This window comes from Gobius niger (genome assembly GCF_951799975.1).
Source record: "Gobius niger genome assembly, chromosome: 19".
Classification (NCBI taxonomy): domain Eukaryota; kingdom Metazoa; phylum Chordata; class Actinopteri; order Gobiiformes; family Gobiidae; genus Gobius; species Gobius niger.
Window position 1 is genome coordinate 15,255,155 of NC_136870.1, and position 21,809 is coordinate 15,276,963.

Consider the following 21,809-nt stretch of genomic DNA (forward strand, 5'->3'; position numbering starts at 1 on the left):
GACGCGGCAGTGAAAACGGAAGAAAAGGGAGCGAAAAAAGCGGGTCACTCTCCAGCTTTGATCGACTGCCTTTTTTTTTCTGGCTTTTAAAAAAAAAAAAGATAAACTAAAGATGGATCCATGCAAAGAGGGGCGCGCAGGAAGCTACATGGTGCGCTTGCCCTTTTGCTCCTCCTTGCTCACCTATCCGCCGTCACCGCGGGTCGGCCCGGCATTGACGCAACCGGCTGCAATGCAAGATGCTGCGTCCATGGGAGAGTAAGAAAAGAGGAGGGGGGGGGAGGCTCAACTTTTACTGAACAGGAGTATAGCTATCGGCGCCCTGTGTACGTTGTGGACTCAAAGGGAGGAGGGGTGGCTGTTTGTTGGGGTACGTTACATCGTAGAGTCCCGTGTCAGGGGCGCGCACACACCTCCACCGCCGAAAATGTGTGTTTTTGTCAGCTGAGGGATGCAGAGGAGGGAACGAGGGAGCACCGTGGAGGGAGGGGAGGGAGGGGAGAGGTGAGCGAGTGAGGGGGGGGGGGGTGGCAGGGGGAGGAGGAAAAAAAGCCCTCAGCCAAGCCATCAAGTTGAACATTGAACTTCACAGTAGTAGCTGCCTTTCTATGCCTCTCCTTTTGATGTTACCTCCAAAGCAAAGGATCAAAGGCTTGGAGTGTGGCGTGGGGAAGTCCCAAGCTCTTAGCCTGCCAGCCTGTGATATATGCAAAAGTCTACGCCAAAAGTGAGGGAGTGCGCCGGGCAAAAACCAGGAGAGGGAGAGCGGGAGAGAGAGGAAAACTCGAATGGAATGTGTCTAAATAGCTTTGTGCGTAATGAACGACATGCGGGTGACGCAACGTGCCAGTGGAGCTCAATCATCTACATACATCCCCTGTTTATGTGAAAAGACTACAAAGATGGCTGCCCCTTTGTCAAACTGACGGCGAACAATATTTTGGTACAGTAAACATTGGTGCTTTGTTTTTTCATAACGTGAATCAATGGATTTAGAATTAGCAGCATTGCTAATGTTATTGTTTGATCAATGACCATAAAGAAAACCTGAAATGCAATGAGGGTCATGTAGTAAAACAATATCTCGATTCTATATTGAATAATAGGCTCATGGAATAAGTTTGGGTCGTCTTGCCAATGAAGTTAGTGGAACGGTAGCAGTTTCTGTTGCCATAACAGGTCCCCCTCCTCCACCTCACACCAGCCCAGCGCCTCAGCAACATCAAGGGCTTACGAGTCTGTGTCGTCTCCACATAAATATACAGTGCGTCGTTAAAGCGAGCACTACAGTAAACATGCGCAGCACATGGAATCCTGGTCGTCCCTTCTCTGTGCCCGGCGCCAAAAACAAACAGTCGACATTCAGACACGCTGTGGGCTCAGCTGGGCCAAAGTGTGGAGCAGAGGTGTGCTAAAATTGACAAATATCTGAGACAAACACACACTCACACACACCCTTTCCCCAAGGCTGTGGGATTAAGAGGTCCAGCTGGCTGACAGCAAGCTCTTCCTTCCCACGTATCCCGTCGATCTCAGCCCCCCACCCCCCCACCCCCGCTTCGTTCACACACGCACTTCCACAGCCCCTCCTACCTCTCTCTCAGCACTGCTCTGCCAGCCTGCCCAGTGGAGCTGGCACAGAGTATGCCAAGAGGACACACCTGCATTTGACATCGGCTGGCCTGAAGCGGCTTCACTGAGCTGCAAAGTTGTCAATGTTTGGGATTCGATGTGTTACGGCAAAAACTGACTAAGCAAAACAAAGTGAAAGAATGAAATAACCATCACTCAGAATCCACATTCCCATAGTTTGTGTACAATCACTTGGCACAAACACGTCTAGGGGTTTTCACAACAGTTCAACCCTACACGTTTCTGGACGCAGTACACAGCATCACTCTACTCTGTACTTGTAAGGTTTCCATCGCTGTGGTACTCTGGGTGGTCGAATGGAGGAAACGTAATACACACACCACTACAACAAACACAATAAGGAAGGCGGCTAAAATTAAGCCACAAAAGTCTGTCGGTGAACACTGGCCTTTTGGGGGAGTTCATGAATTCAGAAGTGCCAAGCCAAAACAACTGGAATGTGGCTTATGTTGTGCTAACAGCAGCTAATGCTATCGATCGTCCATCAGTGAAAATGTCCTCTTATATGACATTATGACATGCCGGTTTCAGAGGGCATTCTTCTCTGTCATCTGCCAAATCGAAGGCCAACAGTCTGTTAGAATCAGCACGGCTCGCTTTTTTCCCATTGGTGAAGGCGGTTTCCAAACTGAACGCTGATCGGCGGTCGAAAAAAACAAACATGAATAAAAGATAAATGGGGTAAATGTTCGGTGACACTGGAAGACTACGCGATACATTTCATTTCTTGTGATACCGCCTTTTCAAGTATGAATTATTGCAGGATCATTGGCATTGTCGGCGGAGACAATGCTGCAATAAAGGGCTGAGATTACACACAATAATGGCTGTTGGCTGGAGGACCAGGAGAAAGTGTAGAAGTCTCTGGACCTTTGTAAGATCATACCCCCCGATCACCGCATCTCCCCCCCCACCCCACCACTCGCTCACCAACAGCTGCCAGGTCACTTTACCAGTGTCTGCAAGAAAATATGCGGCCGGGTGTTGTTTGAGTGTTATATCATTTTGTCGACAGGGAAGTATGTGCAGAAATAGAAGCGTCGGCGTTGCAACATGCGCAAAGTCTAAAAGTATAGATTATATGGGAATAGTCCGAGCACATGCCTAGAATGTGTCACCATTGAGATCCAGGACAATGGTTGAGGTGGTAACTATAACCATCGCCCTATTCTAAAACAGGCGCCTGTGATGAGGAATAAATAAGAGTCATTTTGGGCTCACTATGGATGGAATGTGTGCAGAAGAAGCAGCTTGGGGTAAATCTTCATCTTATCATGGGAGCGTATTCCAGAAGCAATGGGTCTTTATTGTCCTCATATAGACCCGTCCTTCATTGACGCTGGGACAATCAGGAACCAAAGACAATCTAGAGTGAGATATCTCCAGATTGTCTCAGGACTACGTACCAAACTGGAGGGTTAACCTTAAGGATGCACCGATCCGATACTGGTATTGGACATCGGAGCCGATACTGGATGAAATATGATATTGGGAATCGGCTACAAATAACCAATAATGAACCGATACCAGTTTTGGCTCTCGCCGCATTGAAAACACAATTTTCACCAACTAAATCTAAGTGAATATGGGCATGCTGTATGTCATTTTGAGGCTGAGAACCTGGAGAATTTAATCCCTGAGTTAGTTTTGACATCCGCAAACCTATTTATGACCGACCGTCCAAAATGCAGCAGCTAGCAACAGCATGCTAAAGCTAGTGGTAGCATGCTATTGCTAACTGCAACAAATCAAGGCTGCGTCACTATGATAAAACATGCCTAAAGTACCCGAATAAAATAAAATTGGCCAAGTGTTTGTATTTTAGTTTATGAAATAAAAAATGATGTAATGATCAGAGTTGTTTACATTGATATAAAAATATAAAATAACCTGTCCCAAGGATAGTGTAGAAAATCCAGTGATCCTTGTTAGATGTTTCTCCATTAGTTTATCAATAGATATAACTGATAATTGATTTGCAACATCGTTGCAACATCAAATATGAGACTTTATTGATCTCACAATGGAGACAAAAGGGCCATTCACTTTTCCACTCAGAGAAAGCTACTTTTAAGAAAGTCTCTTAGTATCGGTTAATATCGGATATTGGCAAATACTCAAACCCAAATGGATCGGTGCATCTCTAGAAATCTATTATGAATGTTTTATGAGGGAAACCTACTCAGACATGGGGAGAACATGCAAACTCCACACAGAAAGCACAACAACGGTCCAGAAATTGAACCCTGGATCTTCTTACCACTCACAACCTAGCCACTGCGCTGCCCTGCCAAGTTAAGACAGCTAACAGTTACTCTCAATTACAGAGGCTCGGCACACCTTGTGAACTGCCTGAATAACATAACACATTCTCAGAAGTAATTGTGCAATAAACAAAACAGAAAGTCCCGCCATGGCCTTCATCAAGAACATTTCAAGCAGGCACTCATCTATTCACAATAACAAACCCCATTCACTTTCAGCGCACATTTTGCCTCCCTACTACCGCTGACAGGAAGGTCCAGGCCAAGAGTGGGAAACATAAATTCCAGCTTGTTACCTCGAGCCAAGAGTGAGTGACAAGTCTAATGTTGAGGAAAGATGGAGCCGAATGATTTAGATGAAGTTTGGGTGAGCGCGGAAAAAAACAACTAAAAACACACGTGAAACAAGGGCAGAAGGCACCGACTGATTGGTCTGTGATCAGGACCAGAGGAGGTTAAAGCCGTGCTGGGGGGCTGCCTTACCCCCCTGCAAACTAATGAGAAGCGATTGAAGTCTATCCTGCCATTGGCCGGGATATTGCAAAGGAAACACTGGCACATCTCCGTATTTAGAATCAATCATACTAAAATTACGACTTGAATTGTAGGCTGCAATAATGAAGTCACTATCTTCAGCAAACAGCGAAATATCTTGTCGTACACCAGTCTTTTTTGTGTGGGAGACCTGCAAACTGTGGCTCTCGTTTTCGTTTAGTAGTTCATATCTGCAGCCCTAACAGTGAGCAAAAGAATGATAAAGGCAAAAAAAAATGTAAAAAGCATGGGGCAGAGGTGTTAGGTAGAGAATAAGAATCAGGGAGTGAGAAATTCAGAGCACCAGATTGAAGAGAAGAGGGAGAAAAAAAAGAGAAAAAAACTCACAATGATGACACGTAAGTGCAAAGCGCGATTAAGGATTTACTTTCAAAAGAACGCCCATTGATCTTTTTTGATAGACCTGCGATAAATCAAACCGGATTGACTCGCATGAGAACCAGGCCTAATCCTTTAGTCAGATCCCGGAGAACTCCAACCAAACCAGCTGTTAATTTAGGCTTTACAAGATAAAGCAGGAGAAATCCAACCTGATGTACCCTAGGGCAGGGGCTTACATCATCTCTGTAAAGCAATCAACTTATTGCCAGTTTGGAGAGGTAATCAGAGCGCATAGTGAGGGAGCAGGGAGAGGAGGGATGGCTGAGGGGCCTGGAGAGAAAACAGCGAGTACGTGCGGGGAGAGGAGACCACTTGGAATGATGGAAACAAAATCTGCATACTGAACAGATAGACCCATCGCACAGCATTTTCCTGATAGTACAATAAAGGACAGAATGATGACAAAGACCACGGGGCACCGGCAATATGAACAAACCACTTTGACAAATGGCAACATGTAATTTGTTGTTGTTGACACTGAAATGGACAAAAGAGAAAAACGAGGAGTTCAAGCGTAATCAGAAAATGTGCTTTCTTAGATACTGAAGTGTTGTGTTAAATTATGAATGATTAAAACTTTCGTAACTTTCCACCACTACCGTCGGTGCCTCTGCCGTACTCCCTTAAGTTGCCAGCAGAGCCTGGTGCCCCCCTCCTCCCCCTGTGCCTGTCCCACACACCACCCTGTAATTTCCCTGCGGGCCAGTCCAGACCTCGTCCCCATCCCCAGTGGCCAGTGCCACCTCAGTCCTGTCCTGCCAGCGGCGTTGCGGCTGCACCCTGTCTCCAGCATAGTAATTAAAATGGTTATTTTTGTTTAGGCCAACAAGAGGGATTTTTTTCTGAGCGCAGGGAGGAAGTATTGCAAGAGAGCCCGCGCTGAATCGAAAGGGCAGCCGAGGTAGTGCCCGAGTCGAAGCTGCTGTTCGAGACAGTAGTGGACAGACCCCCTCCTGCATACAGATACTCATTAGATTCATCTCCCTCCTCTTTAATGCGCTGTTTACAACCAAAACAACCAGATCAGCGCTCAAATCCAATCACAGGCTGCGCAGGGCCCTTCACGTCGGACCTGTGGAGCAGATGCATGCCTTGTAGTCTCTGGATACTGTCCAAGGGAAAAGCAAACCGTGAGCTTCCAAACAAAACCACACATAAAACCAGAGCTAAAACAGCAGCGTCTGTTCAGCCTGTTGTGACCTAAGCTCAAATACACACACCCTTTGTTCCACTGGCTGCTCACAGGGATCACTACGGCCTCCTCCGCATCACCAAATTGACTAAGGCTTCCTCAATTCGGCGTTCACACTTTATTCATGTGTCACTGTACGCACACAAACACGGGAGGCATCCATGTAAAAGAGACTGTCACTTAAGCTTGGCTCACTATGCTATCTTTAGCAGCTGGGCTAAACAGTTAACACCGCACCACCACCCCCTCCCATCGCTCCGCCAGACTACCCCAACTTCAAATAAGACAGGCTGGCTGTGGCCACGGCTGCCCACTGGCACCACCCTCCACGGCCACAAGGTCACACGTTTAATTACACAGAAAGTGGTAATCTCACCGGACAGATGGTGAGCAGGCCGCTTCTCAATTACTTTATGCCCAATTGAATCATTACTGATGTTATTTGCCACAAACACTGGATTTGTGCTCAAAATGGGGTGAGGGCAAGTTTTAAAAGGCCGAGGACTTTGAGACCGTTCCAATCAAAAAGGCGTGAAGAACACAAGCGCATGACTAGTCTGTTAACATTTGGAGCGGAGGTTTAATACCACAGTGATCAGTGCCAGTAAAAACAACACCCTCATTTTTCTCCAAACTGGTGCAGAACATTGGGTCCATGTGAGAACAGCCCCCGGCAGCCCCGTCGTGGAAACCGTATGACACGGCCAATTTAAAACCCGAAGAAAGTGTCTGTCTCCCAAAGAAAGACTTCCCTGGTTGTTTGCCGCCATTAAAGGGACTAGTTTGTCAGTGAGAAGCATCCTAGTGGGCCTGACATCGTTTGCTTGAATGGCAAGTGGAAGTTCTCATCTCAGCATCCACCCTCGCCGATGCCTCATTTTTCCTGCCAATGGCTTCTGTGAACAATTAGAGGTCAACTTTCCCGGCGTCCAAGACCACAGCATCTCAATCTCTGCCCAGAAACTTCTGACGGTCGGGCTAAATGTCGAAGAGTGTCTATTCTCTTTACGCTCAAACACGACTTCTGCGACTTACTCATTGCTGGCAGGTTCCACTGCTCCAGCGTATCAAATGTTAGCAAGACAAAATGACACTAAATCGACTGCTGTCTATTCCTGTTACAATCAGAGGGAAATATTCTGTTGTGGGACATTTTTCTTAAACCAAAATCATGGTTTGGCTTGTACTGTATTTCATCAGGTGGCTGATGAGGGAATTCTGTTCTATTCTTCTGTGACGGTTTAAATCTCACTATAAACTGTAGCTATAAGTTAAACTCATGACTCTGATCAACACACAGGATGTTCAAACAAGCGTCGTCCTAATAAAGTACATGGCAGTTGTAGTGAGCAACATTTGTCCCACTGATGGAGGTAATAAGACTGGCAGATCTCCACTAACTGGGAACAGTTGTGTGGAGAGGCACGTCCACTCGTGTAAAATGATCCGGGAGCGTATAGAAAACTTCCACAGGCTTTTTTTCTCTTTCTGTCAGAGAGAGGAATTCCACTGGCCTATAGACAGCAGTTGTTCTCCCACGAGGCTGAAGGCTGCATCTGGGAAGAAGGAGAAGTGAGCGGGGAGATCGGGAGATGATGACTGCATCTGCATATTTACAGAGCTGGAGAGTTTTTCAACCTGGAACTATTCAAAGTCATCCCAAAGGCAAAAGAGAACTTCACCCAAAGGCCTCGCAGAAATGTGTCCAGTGCACCGCGCGTGTATCCGGACAAACTGGGGAGGCTTCCTGTTACAATGCGGCTTGCTGATGCGACTGGGGAGTACGGATGCACTGTGTCCTTCAGCACTGGGAGTAAGAGTCAGGCTGACATGAACATAAAGGTCCATGAAGGCAGCACAGTTAGTCACATGTTCAAAATAAGTCCAAAGAATTGCAAAGTTTGACCTGATCTTTAAATATGTCAGATTATTCCAGCTTGACCATCTTGTCTCTTCTCTGGGAATGTTAGCAGACCACACACACATGGATTGATAATTGATTTACAGCCCATAAACAGCATTGCCATCCCACAAATACAATATAGTCAGTTACAGTGATTGATGACAATTAGTTCAATAAAATGAGGAAAAACAGCCCATGATCCGCCCTTCCAGTCAGTGTAAGAGCACTTTGAGTAGTCCTATATGTTATGTATGACAGCACGACTAATCAATAGGCCGGGCCCGTCTCCCTGAGGCCCACACTTGACCAGGGGACCCACAGTCTCTCCCCAGTTGCTGCTACAACAGCACCGGCACCTGTCACTGACAAGCCTCGGCATTCACACCGACTTTGGTTTCCTGAGGCCTGCTGCCTGCCAGTCAGGTGACAAATACTAACACACACTTTGTGGCGCCACACACACACACACACACACACACACACACACACACACACACACACACACACACACACGCACACTCACACACACACCAACCAGCGGGCCAAATGTAGTCAACCAAGAGGCTCTTAAGTATGATCCCTGCCACTTAAACAAGGCTGCATCGTCCTGTAGAGAGAGACAGAGACAGACAGGCAGGCAAGAGAGAGTGAGAGATACATAGTTGCCCTGATTCAGGCTGTGACTTGGAGCTTCCCTCTCACCCACCCAACCACGCTCTAACCACTGTTTTTGCATACCGCCGCGCTTGTGTAACCGTTGAGTGGTTTTGCTCCAGCGAGACAAAGGCGGTGTAACAGACTAAGCAAAGAGGCAAACCATCTAACGTCAAGGCAAAAGAGTTGATAAACACAAATACAAGACACACACAGGGCGGCACTTGCGGCGTTTGAGCAACAGCCGCGCTTTTTATGACAACAGAAGGGGGTAAAAAAAAAAAAAAAAGACGACGGTGGAAATTGCCAGTTGCTGAGACAAACACGCCGGGTGTCAAATGCTAAGACTTCTCCAGGAAGACTGTCAGTGTCCTGAGCAAGCCTGTACGCTCAAAGTAAACACCGCTATCCACACAATGTAATTTTAACTTCACTAAAAGTTCCCCGAGTTCAGCCAGAGTAAAAAAGTCAGGTTAGGTCAACAATCATAATCATCTTTATATTCCTATTTTAAGCCCTGCTGTTCGACAAACTTTCTTCTACGTATCCGTTCGTCCATAGATCCTGATCCTGCCGAGGCTCTGTACATGAACACATCCCCATAACGTGTTTTATTGTAACCGCAACTGCAACGAGTTATGACAGAAAAAAAAAAGAAAAAAGTCTTTATTTAACTTGGGGGGAAGTGCGGTGATGACAAACCTGAGTGGTTTTTGGGACAGCGCCGTGCAGAGCTCCTCACTCTGGCGCCCAGCAGACCACAGTCATGTTTCCATAGCTCATTTGCAAAGCCATCCCGCTCCCCCAGGCTCACTGCATCTTTTTGTCATTTCCATGTCTAAGGTCCATTTGTTTTGCTCGCTGGGACGGGACGGGGGGAGAGGCGAAGGGTCCTGGACAAACTGCTCTACAAGCGAAGTGCACCTTCACGCCAAAAAGACACACACAAAAAAAAAAAACCCAACACGCATCATCTCGGCCGCCTGACTAATGTGCCCTGACACTCGTACATCACCCGCAAATTGGTCAAATGAATTAACCGCGGCCCCTGCTTAGCTTTACGGGCTTTAAATGGATTTTCTCCCTCTCCAGGACTGTCCTATAATTGCATTTATCCATCTTGTTGAAGCCAGGTTTACACTCTCGCAAAGATCATGCCAATCCCCCGGATACATTTTCCGCTCCGGTGGCGGGAGCAGCAGAGATTTGTCAACGGATCATAACAGCTAATTCAAACAACAATTAACTTGACGCTCGTGCGCCGATGCTCAAGATCTCTGACAGGCAGACAGACCAATGAGGCATCTGTCTCACACCTCTCACAGCGCGCTAAAGTGGGCTAACAGTTTTTATCTGTCATCCGAGGCCTGCAGGTTAAAGCAACAAACAGCCACAGTAGGAGCGATGGGTTTGTATTGTTCAGACGGAGAAGTCGGGGTGAAAGCCATGGCTGTGAACTCCGGCATCAGTGGGGGTCATCTCCACACTTGTGTATGTTTGAACAGAAGTGCATTAGACGCTGGGGGGGTGGAGGGGGGCGCCTGAAGGACAATTCAGCTATGTAAACACTCGGAGGCTTCCTTCCCTGTGCTCCTCCAGGCCTGCACTGAGATGGGCCACTGTTTAAACAGCGCACACAGCATTCCTGTGTCCAGCTGCTGCATCCTCCAGCACCGGCCACAGACAGGCCCGAGGAGCCAGGGTCATCAGCCGCTCACAAGGACCTTTCATACGCACGCCACAGCGGGCTGACTACAAATGAACCTACGACACAGCAGCTTCATGCACGGGTCACACTGTAATGGTCACGCTTCACTTCAAGATCACCTTCATAAAGCCTTAAAGCATCATTAACTGTTACGCTGAAATAAACATCTTCAGACATGTGACTTTTTGGAAGGGTGAAAAAAACAATTAAACTCTCTTCCTTAAATCTCAACACTCTTCCACTGCCTAAAATGACAACTCAGAGCTTTTATCTTTATTGTCATTTGAAATATGCAAAGCGTGGTGGGCCATAAAGATACAAAGGGCAATAAAGTGGGAGATTAAACATGTCCTGGTTCTAAAGGCAGTGTGACGTGCATCACATGACGACTCCCACGCTCAACTTTCACAATGACTAGACACGTTTCAGTCACCTTTGCCTCGGGTTTCCACTCTAGAAACACCATCCATTTATCCAGGCTTGGGGCAGGAACAAAGACACTGGCTTGTCAAGTCCGGCTGGATTATTGATTTTGCGACAGGTTGTGACAGCAATAACCAACACAATACGCAGAATGTAATATACTGGTACTTCTTTAGTAATGCTTCGAAATGACTAGAAGAGATTGTTTTGTTTCCCGGTAGGAAATCAGCCTGTCCTCTCGAGTTCATTTGTATCCTCTGTGTGTCCCCGTTCCCCTCCGTCTGCTCGCCCTCACTGGCCTGGATGGTGAAGGCCGCTCATCTCACCTCAGGACAGTTGTCCAAACAAGACACTCCATCCGCTTGTGACCCCTCGGGGAGGAAAAGCCAATTGACAATTCACTCATTCGCTGCAAGTCAATTTGTTCACTTTTGGAATTGACCCTGAACATGGCTGACACTAAAGCCCCTTACCAGAGAGAGAGAGAGAGAGAGAGAGAGAGAGAGAGAGAGAGAGAGAGAGAGAGAGGGAGAGAGGGAGAGAGAGAGAGAGAGAGAGGGGGGCCCGTGACGCCGTTAGGAACCTGCCAAACAATGGCCGTGCATGTTTGTAGAGCTAGAACCCAAAGCTCTGTACAAATGGGAAATGAAAAACGTTTTTTTTTTTCACACCGTGTCATTATTAACAGTCTATTCACCACTACCTGCACAATGGTGGACAATTGGATCGGCAGTGCCAGGCCATGTGGGGATGTCACAATCTGTCCACATGAAATGTTATCTAGCGCCGTACACAAGCTGACAGCTGTCTCTTCACAAGAAGCGCATTATGACTGCGGGTAAATAGGTTTCTAACAGCTGGTTAAAGAGCTAACATGGGAATTTACTTAATCTGTTTTTGCACCGGAATTGGTTCATCAACAGGAAAAAAAAAAAAAAAAAACTCAAATCTGACGCAGGGCTAAAGAAGGTTACATTTATTAGCCCCTCTGCATTTTTAAAAGTAATCTCACCGACATTTTTTCCCGTCCTAAATCCAAGCGTAAGCCGCAGATTAGCAGATGAATTTGTTTGTCTCCTTTCACCTTTGGCGGGCAGCTATGAATCCAGCACCTTTAAGACGACCAGCGCGGGCCATCACCTCATTATCGCTAACTCTTCCTCAGCGCGCACGGCTCGTGGCTTATCCGGCTACAATTAAAAGTTTAATTAGTAGATCAAAAAATGCGCCAACTGGAGTTTTATCGCCATAAACTCGCGAGCATTATGTGTTTAGCGCATACAAAGTGTTCCCATTTGAGCCTGTTTCTCCACAGATTATCTGCGTCTCCCTTGACTACATTAAGATAGGGAAAGAAAACAGGACTGCCAAAAAACTGCATAATATAACGGACATGGTGGCGGTAATACAATTCATGTATAATAACAATGGAAACTGCTGGCTATATGATAAAGATTGGCTATATTGTCATGGCCGATGTTGAAGTGTTGTGTTAGCTCAAATTTGCATTTATGTAGCATTGGGTGAAGTATGACATTTTTCCAGAAGACTCCGCCACAACCGTAAAAAAAAAAAAAAGCTGGCATACCACAGGTGTTCACCGCACACTGGCATTGCTAGTCATTATCTCCCCCAACATGATCATTAGGGGCGACGGTGTGGGGCGTGCTATAGAAGAGAAAAATATATATATACTCAGGCACTCCATATCAGTTGTTTTGGAGGAGGGTCTTAACAAAAAGCATGTCAGCGCCGGCGATCTTTGACCCTTCCCAAACACACTCCCCAGTCCAAACACAGACGGGATTCCTTCCTCTCGCGTCACTCGCACCCTGAGCGTTTAAGGGCACATATTTCTGACGGCGACCCGGGTGGGAGGGCACGGCTAGGGAGAACGTGACGAGAGTTTATGGGTCGAACGAGGAGGGTGAAAAAAAAAAGAAACCGCACAAAAGAAACTTTCTCTACATTTTCTTTTTTTACTCCCCTTCTTCTTCTTCTTACAGGAAGATAAATGTGAAGCCTTGGGGCACTATTGTTTGGACATCTAACCAGGAACTGTCGCTGCTCTCATTGCCCTGGCATTAACAGCAATTATGCGCTCTATTCAGACGGCTTTTGTGTGCGCGACCCCCGGCCCCCTCTCCGCTGGGCCCCCCCCCCACCCCCCACCCCCCACCCCCTTACCCCGACCACTCCACACACATTTCCCGCTTTTCTCTCTTCCCCTCTCTCTCTCTGTGTCGCCCAGCTCCCTCCCACACGACTGCCGCTGAACTCTATTCGGCTACTGCAGCCCTCAGCTCTTATTATGAATGAACTTAGACAAATATGCACATTCACACAAGGGGGGAAAAGCGGAAGTGTACATGCCACAAGTATTTCTGCCGATACCTCAGCCGGCCCATTAATGTTTCCTACTCTGCATGGGGGCGCACGCTTTTTTCCAAAACCACTCTGATTTTGCAATTATTAAAAGCAAATGTTTGTTTTTGAATTCAATAAACAGCCCTTTAAACGTCATCGTGGGAAGGCCGACGTTTCAGCACATAATATTTTGTTCAAACGCAGTGACCTCATGGAAGTCCGACTTATTGATATTTGCATGAAAAACACACGCGCACACGTCACATTCAAAGTGTAGATTGTCCTTCTACTCTAAACATTTTCATGCGCTGACTTCCATTCCATGTTCGAGCTTCCTCGTGGCCCCTGCAGCACAGCGGGCCTATATCTAACAGATGACAAAAGTTGCATTCCAGATGTACAGTGCTATCTTTGTGCGAGCTCTATAGAAATGCATGGGAGAAAGGAAGGAGCGGGGAGGGCGGGTGGTGGGAGATGGTGCTGGTGGGGGTGGGAGGGGGGGGGGGTGGGTTACACTAAGGGTTGGAGGGCCGCGGCAGTGGTGAGGCATGGGGGGGGGGCGGGGGGCACCAGTGCACAGCTGCTAAACTAATGCCTTTTCCCCCTTTTTTCTTCACAAGGAGAGAGAGGAAAGCACGGAGTGGCCGCTCGCTGACAAGACACTGGGAATTGAACGCATGGAATAAAGTCAATGAGAAATGCTCTGTCAAAAATTCGCCTTCGCTCTAGCCGTCGTCGAATTAAACACTGGAGATGATTAAAACAAGGTGTAGCTCCAAAGCAGAGCTGACTGCAGCAGCTACACCCAGCACAGCTCCCTCCGCCACCAGGGAAACACTATTCCCTTTGCACTAGTTAAAAATCTGATTAGAAACACACCCCCAAACTCTTTTCCCTCTGTGCGTCTGTGGTGTTTCACGCAGAGTGACAGATAGACGGGCTCGCATGCTCCGGCGCTGCTCAGCCTGCCAACACCATCAGCATTAGACAATTAAACCTGAAGAAGAAAAAAATGTATATATATATCTCTTCAGTAAATATTTACGGCACAAATCTTTCCCATTCATTCGCCAGGCAGCAACAAAACCTTACAGTACTCTCTCCCCTCGTCTTCCCCTGTCTCCCCCACCACCCCTACATCTGCGATTCATTGACTTTACAATTTACCACATGTCGAGATGGGAGAGGTCGAGCCTCCATCTGAATCACTGCACAAATATGCGAGTGATTTATTGTTTTAAAAACCCAGGGCCGATTTAGAGCAACTCCACTTTTCCTGAGCATTACTCCTATTGGCAGACCATGAACAATTACAGTTCGGACTAATTAAGCTCGGAGAATGTGCTGCGCGCCGCTAATGTCTAGCAGGCCCCAATTTTAGTTTAATGGTGCCAAACTTTGCCTTGCGGCCCCCTCCCTTCCCCTTGCTCCAACTTACTCCTCAAATCCAAAGCAGATTGTACTCTTTATGACTGTTTATTGAGTAGAGAAAAAATAAGGACCATTTCTCTCCCCTCTCCTTGGCTATGAGAGAGAGAGAGAGGAAGAGATGCTGCACAAAAAGAGTAGTGGGAGGGAAATTGAGTGAGCGGGAGCCGCTTCCGCCATACTTTGTAAACAAAGTGATTTGCAAGACAAAAGGAGCGCAACCCTCCGACTGGATTCGGAGTGCATTTTGCGGCTAGAGGCACCGAATCTGGCCGTGTGGTGCCATGAAACCCCCCACGGACACCAATTAGGCCCCATTAACATGTAAAGCCAATTTGATAAGGTGTGGGCCCTGTCCCTTAAATCCGCATTACACTATCTTTCCTCTTGTCACAGCCAACAATCCGTTTACAGCAGTGGAATAGACATAATCCATACGATAAACCATTGTTATGCTTATGCTGTAGCCACATTTAGTAGACAGGGCTAGTCCAGGCAGATAAGGCCGTGCACGTGAGCACAAAGGAGGTGTGTTTATTACAATAATCTGCTCAGAAAACCCTCTATTATTTCTTCCTGAGGTAATAATAATGACAAAGGAAGAAAAAGAAGTGTGTGCGAGGGTGGTTTATTTTTTTCCAAAAGGTGATCCCGGCGCATCACGACAACTCCACAAACAAAGAGAGAAGAGGGGAGAAGAGCTATTGTTTCAGGCACAAAGCCTTGTAGTGGAATCGCCACGGGTTCTAGGAGCATCTTTTTTCACTCCAAACACAGCGCTGTGAGCTCCGTGTTGCATTTTCATCCAGCCCCTCCTTCTTCCACTTACTTGTTCTTTTTTAAACTGCTGGTAATTATACGTCGAAACTCAAAACCTCCGCCAAAAGTCTCGAGGCCTGGAGAATTATGGGGCCAGGGGTGGCGTCAAATATCTTAACATTCATAAGTCCGAGAGGCAGTAAATAAAGCCCGTGGATTTACGGCCCGGCACCTCCTCTCTCCCTCCTGCAGCCTCTGCAGACCTGCTGAGGTGTGCCGTTGGCCCACAGCGCCGGAGTTAACCCACCGCCTTTTGGCACAAGCCCCTACGCGAGCATCGGCGGGAGACAAAAGGTAGAGAACATGTGAGAGAGACAGCAAACAGGGGTGAACTGGCCAGGCCACTTCCACTGATTCAACCTGCACCCACAGATCCAGCGGCCTTTGTGTGAGGTTTAGGGAGGGGGAGTGAAGGAGCCCGGGCACAGCGTCATGTCAAATTGCTAAATGATACTAAATTGTTACCCTCCTTGGACTTAGGTGGTAGGAAAAACAAATTCTTACTGGTTATAGCTCCCAGAGGTCAGGGAAATTATGCAAACCGCTACATAGGGGAATTTTAAATCCCTCGAGTCAAGCAAAAAAAGCAGGGAAAATAATGGAAACAAAATAAAAACGGTGGAGGTAAATGCTATAATGAACAATAACAATTGCTGTTAACTGTCAAATGTGGCGAAGTGTTATCAAATCGTGAAATCATCAATTCAAAATGCAGTAAATAAATAAATAATAGCAAATTGATGAAGGGATTTAAAGGCCTTCTGATTTGAAAATATGAAGCAGGTGGAGCAGCCGCAGGAAGGGAAAAGCAGAGAGAATCAAAGGCTTCCGTGACAAAAGAGAAACGGTCTTGTTGCAATAAGAACAGTCATATTCGCAGCCTTACACACGGCATGTTAGGGAGCACGACAGCTAATCAATGTCCAGGTGAATTATTTATGCCAGCTTTAAGTCTAATACATTTATATTACAGGGACGGGGCCGACTTCAAAGCTAATGGCTGGACACAGTGGGCGCTGCAGACAGAGGGGGCCGGGGATGTGCAGGAGGAAGACCACCGTGAGATGACACACTTCAGGTGTAGCTCAGGATTCAGAAATAATAAACCTCGCAGATGAATTGTACGGACTGGGAGATAATCTGTTTTGATGTAGAAACGTTATAAATAAAATATGAGCCCATTTAAATATTGTGGAGAATACATGCGATAAAAAACAAAAATAATATCCCAATAGATACGTTATGTGTTCCTATGTCTTTTTTTTGTGTGTGAGTAAAGCTTAAAAACAAAGAAACACAGGAGTCCATTGTAAAATCGGGAGATAGTAGTGGAAGCCACAAAGACAATCGCAGCCTCAGCCTCTGAAACTAGGAAGTCGAGTCTGGAGCTCACCTCTCATGCGTTTATGCCAGCACTGATGGGAATAATGAGTGACTAATTCCACCAAGCAGCCGGTAGCGTTAACAAGCCTGGCTGACTAAGAGGGAAAGAATGGCAAAATGTTCTCGAATGGGCATATGCCTGTAATGTTCAAATCTATAAAACAACACATATAAAATCACATAAGGATATTGTGTAAGCAGTTGGAATTATGTCTAGTAAAAACAAACCGAAAGAAAGCGTTACGTGTCAAGAGGGGATCTTTTTTCCCCCCCCTTCAAGTTGTTCATAAAATGTCGATAACAAAATGAGTTTCATTATTAGGCATTCGTGAGGTTGTGGGGGGCACGGAGGGGTCGCATTTCCTAACGCTTGGTCTTTGCCTTAACCTTGTAAAATGAGATGACAGGTCTTAAAGTGCAGACTTGTAATTGCAACCGTTTAAAATAGGGGGGCAAAAAAACACCCCGTGGTTTGAGAAAATTATGCCGCTTAAGGATTGCCATTGCCCAGTGGGACCGGCGAGGTGCTGAGCAAATGAGTAAGTGTGCATAATTATAGGATGGCTGATTGTAGCTAAATAAATAACATGAATTTATTTATAAACATGATCATCAAGGCACATGCACTTTTTTCCCCCCCCTCTTCTTTCAAGCAGCGACTACTACGGTATAGAAAAAGGTGGTGCTCACATGCAAGAATCATTGCCATTGCATTGTTATAACAGAGGTCTTACAAAGAATGAATGAGAAAGAAACGACACACTTTCTTACGCTTTGGACAAAAAAACACTAAATATCCCCTCGTGTAATTTCCAAATAATGTCTCAACACAATGTGACACATGCTAATAATTGAGGCTCATTAGCATATTGGCTTTATATGGATGCCATTTTTTATTTTTTTTACACTGCTTTACAGGGCTTAGATGCCGGTGTAAAGGTCTGAATACATGCAGCTTGTGTGAGAAAAAAGAGCATTTTTGATGAGGCTGTGAAAACACAAGCCATTTGCATTATTCAGTGGCTTAAAATCATGCACCTGGAATATAGCAGCCAATGTACAACAATATAGTTATTACGCTAGGGTAATAATAATAATAATAATAATAGTAATAATAATAATAATAATAATAATAATAATAATAATAATAATAATAATAATAATAATAATAATAATAATAAAAAGAAAAATAAGATATATTTTTTAATTTCTTTTTTTATGAATACACGTTAGCTGCTATATTTCCAATACGTGTTGCCGGAGCGACTTGTTAGCATAGTTAGCATGCTAGCTGCTGTCCCCGACGTGCGTGCCGCCGTACTGTACACTTCACGGGGAGTTGGCAAAACTTAGCTCCTGCATTTTTTCCCTCCTCCCCGCCGCTCTCCGCGGATGACAGCCCCGTGTGCCCGGCTTCCTCCGCGTCTCCCTGGCCCCCGAGTGTGAGTCCGCGAGTGTTTGTGCAGAGACATAGGTAAAAAAAAAAGAAAAGAACTTACTGTGCGTGCTGTTGGAGAAAGTGATCCATTGGGAAGGTAGGGGCTTGTGAGATCGGGGATCATTATAAACGGATAGCCCGGGTACGGTGGGCTCTTGAACAGCCCTCCATCTTGCCTTTTCGCAGCTAACATGGCGGGGGGAAAAAAGGAGAAAAAACTTTTATAAACAGGCCGTGTAAGTTTAATTACTCATCGTTGCATTTGAGTAATAGCGCGGGGCGATCGCTAAGCTTCCCCCCCGCTAAAAGCACATTACACTGACAAGGAGAAGAAAATCAAACAGCGCAACACTCACCCTCCTCTAAACTTTCTCTTGTTTTGTCTCTGAAAGTTTCAGATCTAGGCGGAGGCCGTCTTTCCGCCTTGAAATGCAATGAAAACACAGGGATTGCGTTAAAAAAAAAGACAAGGGGCGAAGGTGCGGGTTAACTTTTTAACAATGTGCCCAAATGTAGGCCGGTGATCCCCGGCGCGTCGCGAACGTCCAAAACTTACCTCCGAATCCGACGAGCTGTTTTGATTCGTTTCCGACTCGTTTACAAGAGACGATTTGACATCTGCTAAATCCCTTTCAGCCGAGGAGTTCTCTGAAATTTTCTCCTCTTGCTCCCCTTCGTCTTTGAAAGAAATCATTTCATCGTTTGCACCCAGGTCGTCCCCTCCACCGCCGTTGAGCTGCGGCATTTTTGCCCGAGCGCTATTTCGTCTTCTGCGGGGGGCGAAACACAAAGTTTTCAACCCGCGACGATGCAGTAGAAAGTCCCCGGGTTGAAGTTTCGGCGCTTGTATCGGCGTTTTCCAAAAGCTCTGGCTCGCTTGCTAGAAAAAGTCAAAAAAGAAGGGAATGTTGGCAGAAAAGGGAAGCCGGAGAAGGAGGCGAGGCGCACGGATTGAGTGAGTTGAAGTTGGTCGGAGTGGTTTTCAGTTCAAAGGCGGCGCTGATTGACAGATAGAGAGGGATGGAAATAGAGAGAGTCTGGATTCGGGATTATTGACAGGGAGAAACACACAAGAAACTAATGAGATTCAAACAGGGAGGGACTTGAAGTGACGTTTTCATAAATAGGAGGAAAAAACGAGGGGGGTAGAGAGAGAGAGGGAGAGAGAGAGGGAAAGAGAGAGAGGGCGCGTGGAGCCACTGGTGCAAAGTGAGCAGGAAGGAGCCCGTTTGGAGCAGGACAGTGATCATGGGGAAATGCACCAAAACCACACAGCCTATGGGCGGGTTCAAGGTGGGGGGAAAAAAAAGGGGGCCACTTCCTCGGGCTCCACACAATAACGCTGCTTTTTTTTTTTTTTTTTTTTTTTTTCTAAATCCTCATATGCAGGTGATATTTTAGTGTCTTTTTTTTTTTTTTTACTATAAGGCCTATCAAAGCAGGACTCCTCCCATCCTTGTTTCCTGTTTTTACCTGCTTTGTCACCCTCTTCTGATCTATTTTTCATTACATTAGATAATGCTTCCTCTGATCTATTTTTTTGGATTGAGCTTGTTATTGCTTTGGGAGCGCTGGCTTGACAGGTGTGATGTCCTGTGGGACCAACCTTGAATTCCTCACTGGCTGCACACCGGATTTAAGATTTTTTATTTATTTTTTCTCTCTCTCTCTCCATATTTTAGCATCGCTGCAACCTCACATGGACACAAACACAAGAGTGGAAGTGTTTTAAAGCGTATTATATCCTATGCATTGGTAGCCTAATTACAAAAACCATGTGAAACAGCCTTTATGTTTACGTGTAATAAGATACAGCAAAACATTTTCCGTATGAATAATTTAAAGGTAATTGTAGTATTTCACACATGTGCAGGCTATAGTAATGAGCAGATTTAATAGTGCCATTAAACGGCACAGATAAAGCAGGATTTTGTAATGAAAAATATCTGCTTTTACAAAGGGAGTCGTGTGCGCTGATTGGGTAACCTTATCTCCCCAACCCAGGAAATGCACTTGCCCATATTGCACTTTTTTTTTCCTTTTTTTTTTTTTGAAGAAAGGATTATTTATTTATTTATTTATTTGACTATGCTGGCAGATTCTAACTGTCTCCCCGTGTTCACGAGGCTGACACTTACACATTTAGACTCCCCCCTTTTCTTTTTTTTCCTTTTTTTTCTTTTCTTTTTTTTTAAAGGCAAATCTGCATAAGATCAAAACCGATTGCGGGATTATTATTAGACATGTGTTACCGGGCTATAAACAAATATTATGACAGTAATTTCTCTGTATGCGCTTCCGAGGCTTGTCAAAAAATGCAGCGATTGGGGAATTATTATGCAGCAGCTCCAGTGCTGTGGTTTTGTGTCTCCTATAGGAAACAAATCACCATGTTTGGACTCTGGACTGATCCATTAGGCGAGCACGGGGGGGGGAGTAACATAGGGGATTGATTTTTGTGATAAAAAGGACGCAGGCTTTTTATTCTCAGGTATATAGGTATGAATTAAAAGTGTTTTCAGACGAGCAGTATTGTTACTTCAATATGAAATCATCTACAATACATTTTCACATTACTATTTAGCACTTGATTAACACCATTTTATTATTAATGTTTAATTCATGAGCAACATGCTAATTTAAATAAAAGCAATATTACTAGATCATTAATTACATATTTATTAATGCCTTATTCCTATGCAAGAAAACTGCACACTGTAGGCTGTACTTTTTCTCACTATGTGTTGTGATATTACACTAAGTAAATATAAATAGTTGATTATAAATGCATTGTAGTCTAAATGTATTCCTGTAGTGATAATAATAAACCGCGATGCTATTCCTACTCATCTGCCACGGTTAACTATTGCAACAGTGCCTTTTTACAGCTCCCTAATAATAGTTCTAACTAACAATATGCAGCCTGAGCCTGTTGTGTTTTTCATTTCTATAATAAACGCTGGTCCACTGACGACAGAGGAGAGGGGTTGGCGGGGCGTGGGCGGCGTTGTCCTGTCCTCATGCAGTGTGCCTTGTGTTTTGTAGACGGTCAGCGTTTGGGAAGAAGAGGCATCCTGCTGCTCCGGACCCTCCACACAGGCCAGACCAAAGCCGAGCGAGAGAGAGCAGCTCAGAGAAGTCAGCCTCCCCGTCTCTCTCCTCCCCCGGAACGGCTCAGCGGGTGTAGACCTGAGGGGTGTCTCTGTGCTCGCATCAAGTAAGCCAGAAAAGAAAAGACACCTGGCCTACATTTAGTATTACAGTCGGTGCCTAATGACGCGGCGTGCAAAGCAAAGCAAAACAAATGCTGGGATGTGGTGTCAGGTGTAAATAAAGACTATTTTTATATTGACAATAGATGCTGCAGAAAATGCTTTTGGTACAAGATTAGCTATTTCAATCACCGTAGGAGCAAATAGGAACATTAAACTGTCATGGTTTTGTTATTAATCTCCATATTTACTTTGAAATATACATCATTTGCTGAGAACGGCTGGTTTTTCTGCTGATATATGATGTGATTGGTCAGCACTATATAGTTTTTTCTTGACCTTTTGGTGCCACCTGTAATTATCTTTTTAAGAAGACATGGTATATAACAGTAAAGATGAGCCCATAGTGTTCTATCGTGAATAAATGAT

The 21,809-nt window shown here is 45.6% G+C and overlaps 1 protein-coding gene across 11 annotated transcripts in view; it reads right to left on the reverse strand.

The window, feature by feature from the left end:
• tcf7l2 (transcription factor 7 like 2) overlaps window positions 1-19,240 on the reverse strand; it is an 85,961-nt gene extending 66,721 nt beyond the window's left edge. For 3 of the 11 annotated variants that reach the window (XM_079577855.1, XM_079577847.1, XM_079577850.1), the window contains exons 1-3: window positions 18,725-19,235; window positions 18,525-18,591; window positions 18,230-18,354 (exon numbers count right to left, since the gene is read on the reverse strand). In XM_079577855.1, the coding sequence (XP_079433981.1) occupies window positions 18,230-18,354; window positions 18,525-18,591; window positions 18,725-18,913 (381 nt within the window). In that variant the 5' untranslated portion in view covers window positions 18,914-19,235. Of the gene's footprint in view, window positions 1-18,229; window positions 18,355-18,524; window positions 18,592-18,724 lie in introns of all 11 variants that reach the window. The other 8 variants (XM_079577853.1, XM_079577852.1, XM_079577856.1 and 5 more) reach the window with 5 other exon arrangements.
• Window positions 19,241-21,809: the final 2,569 nt, after the last annotated feature.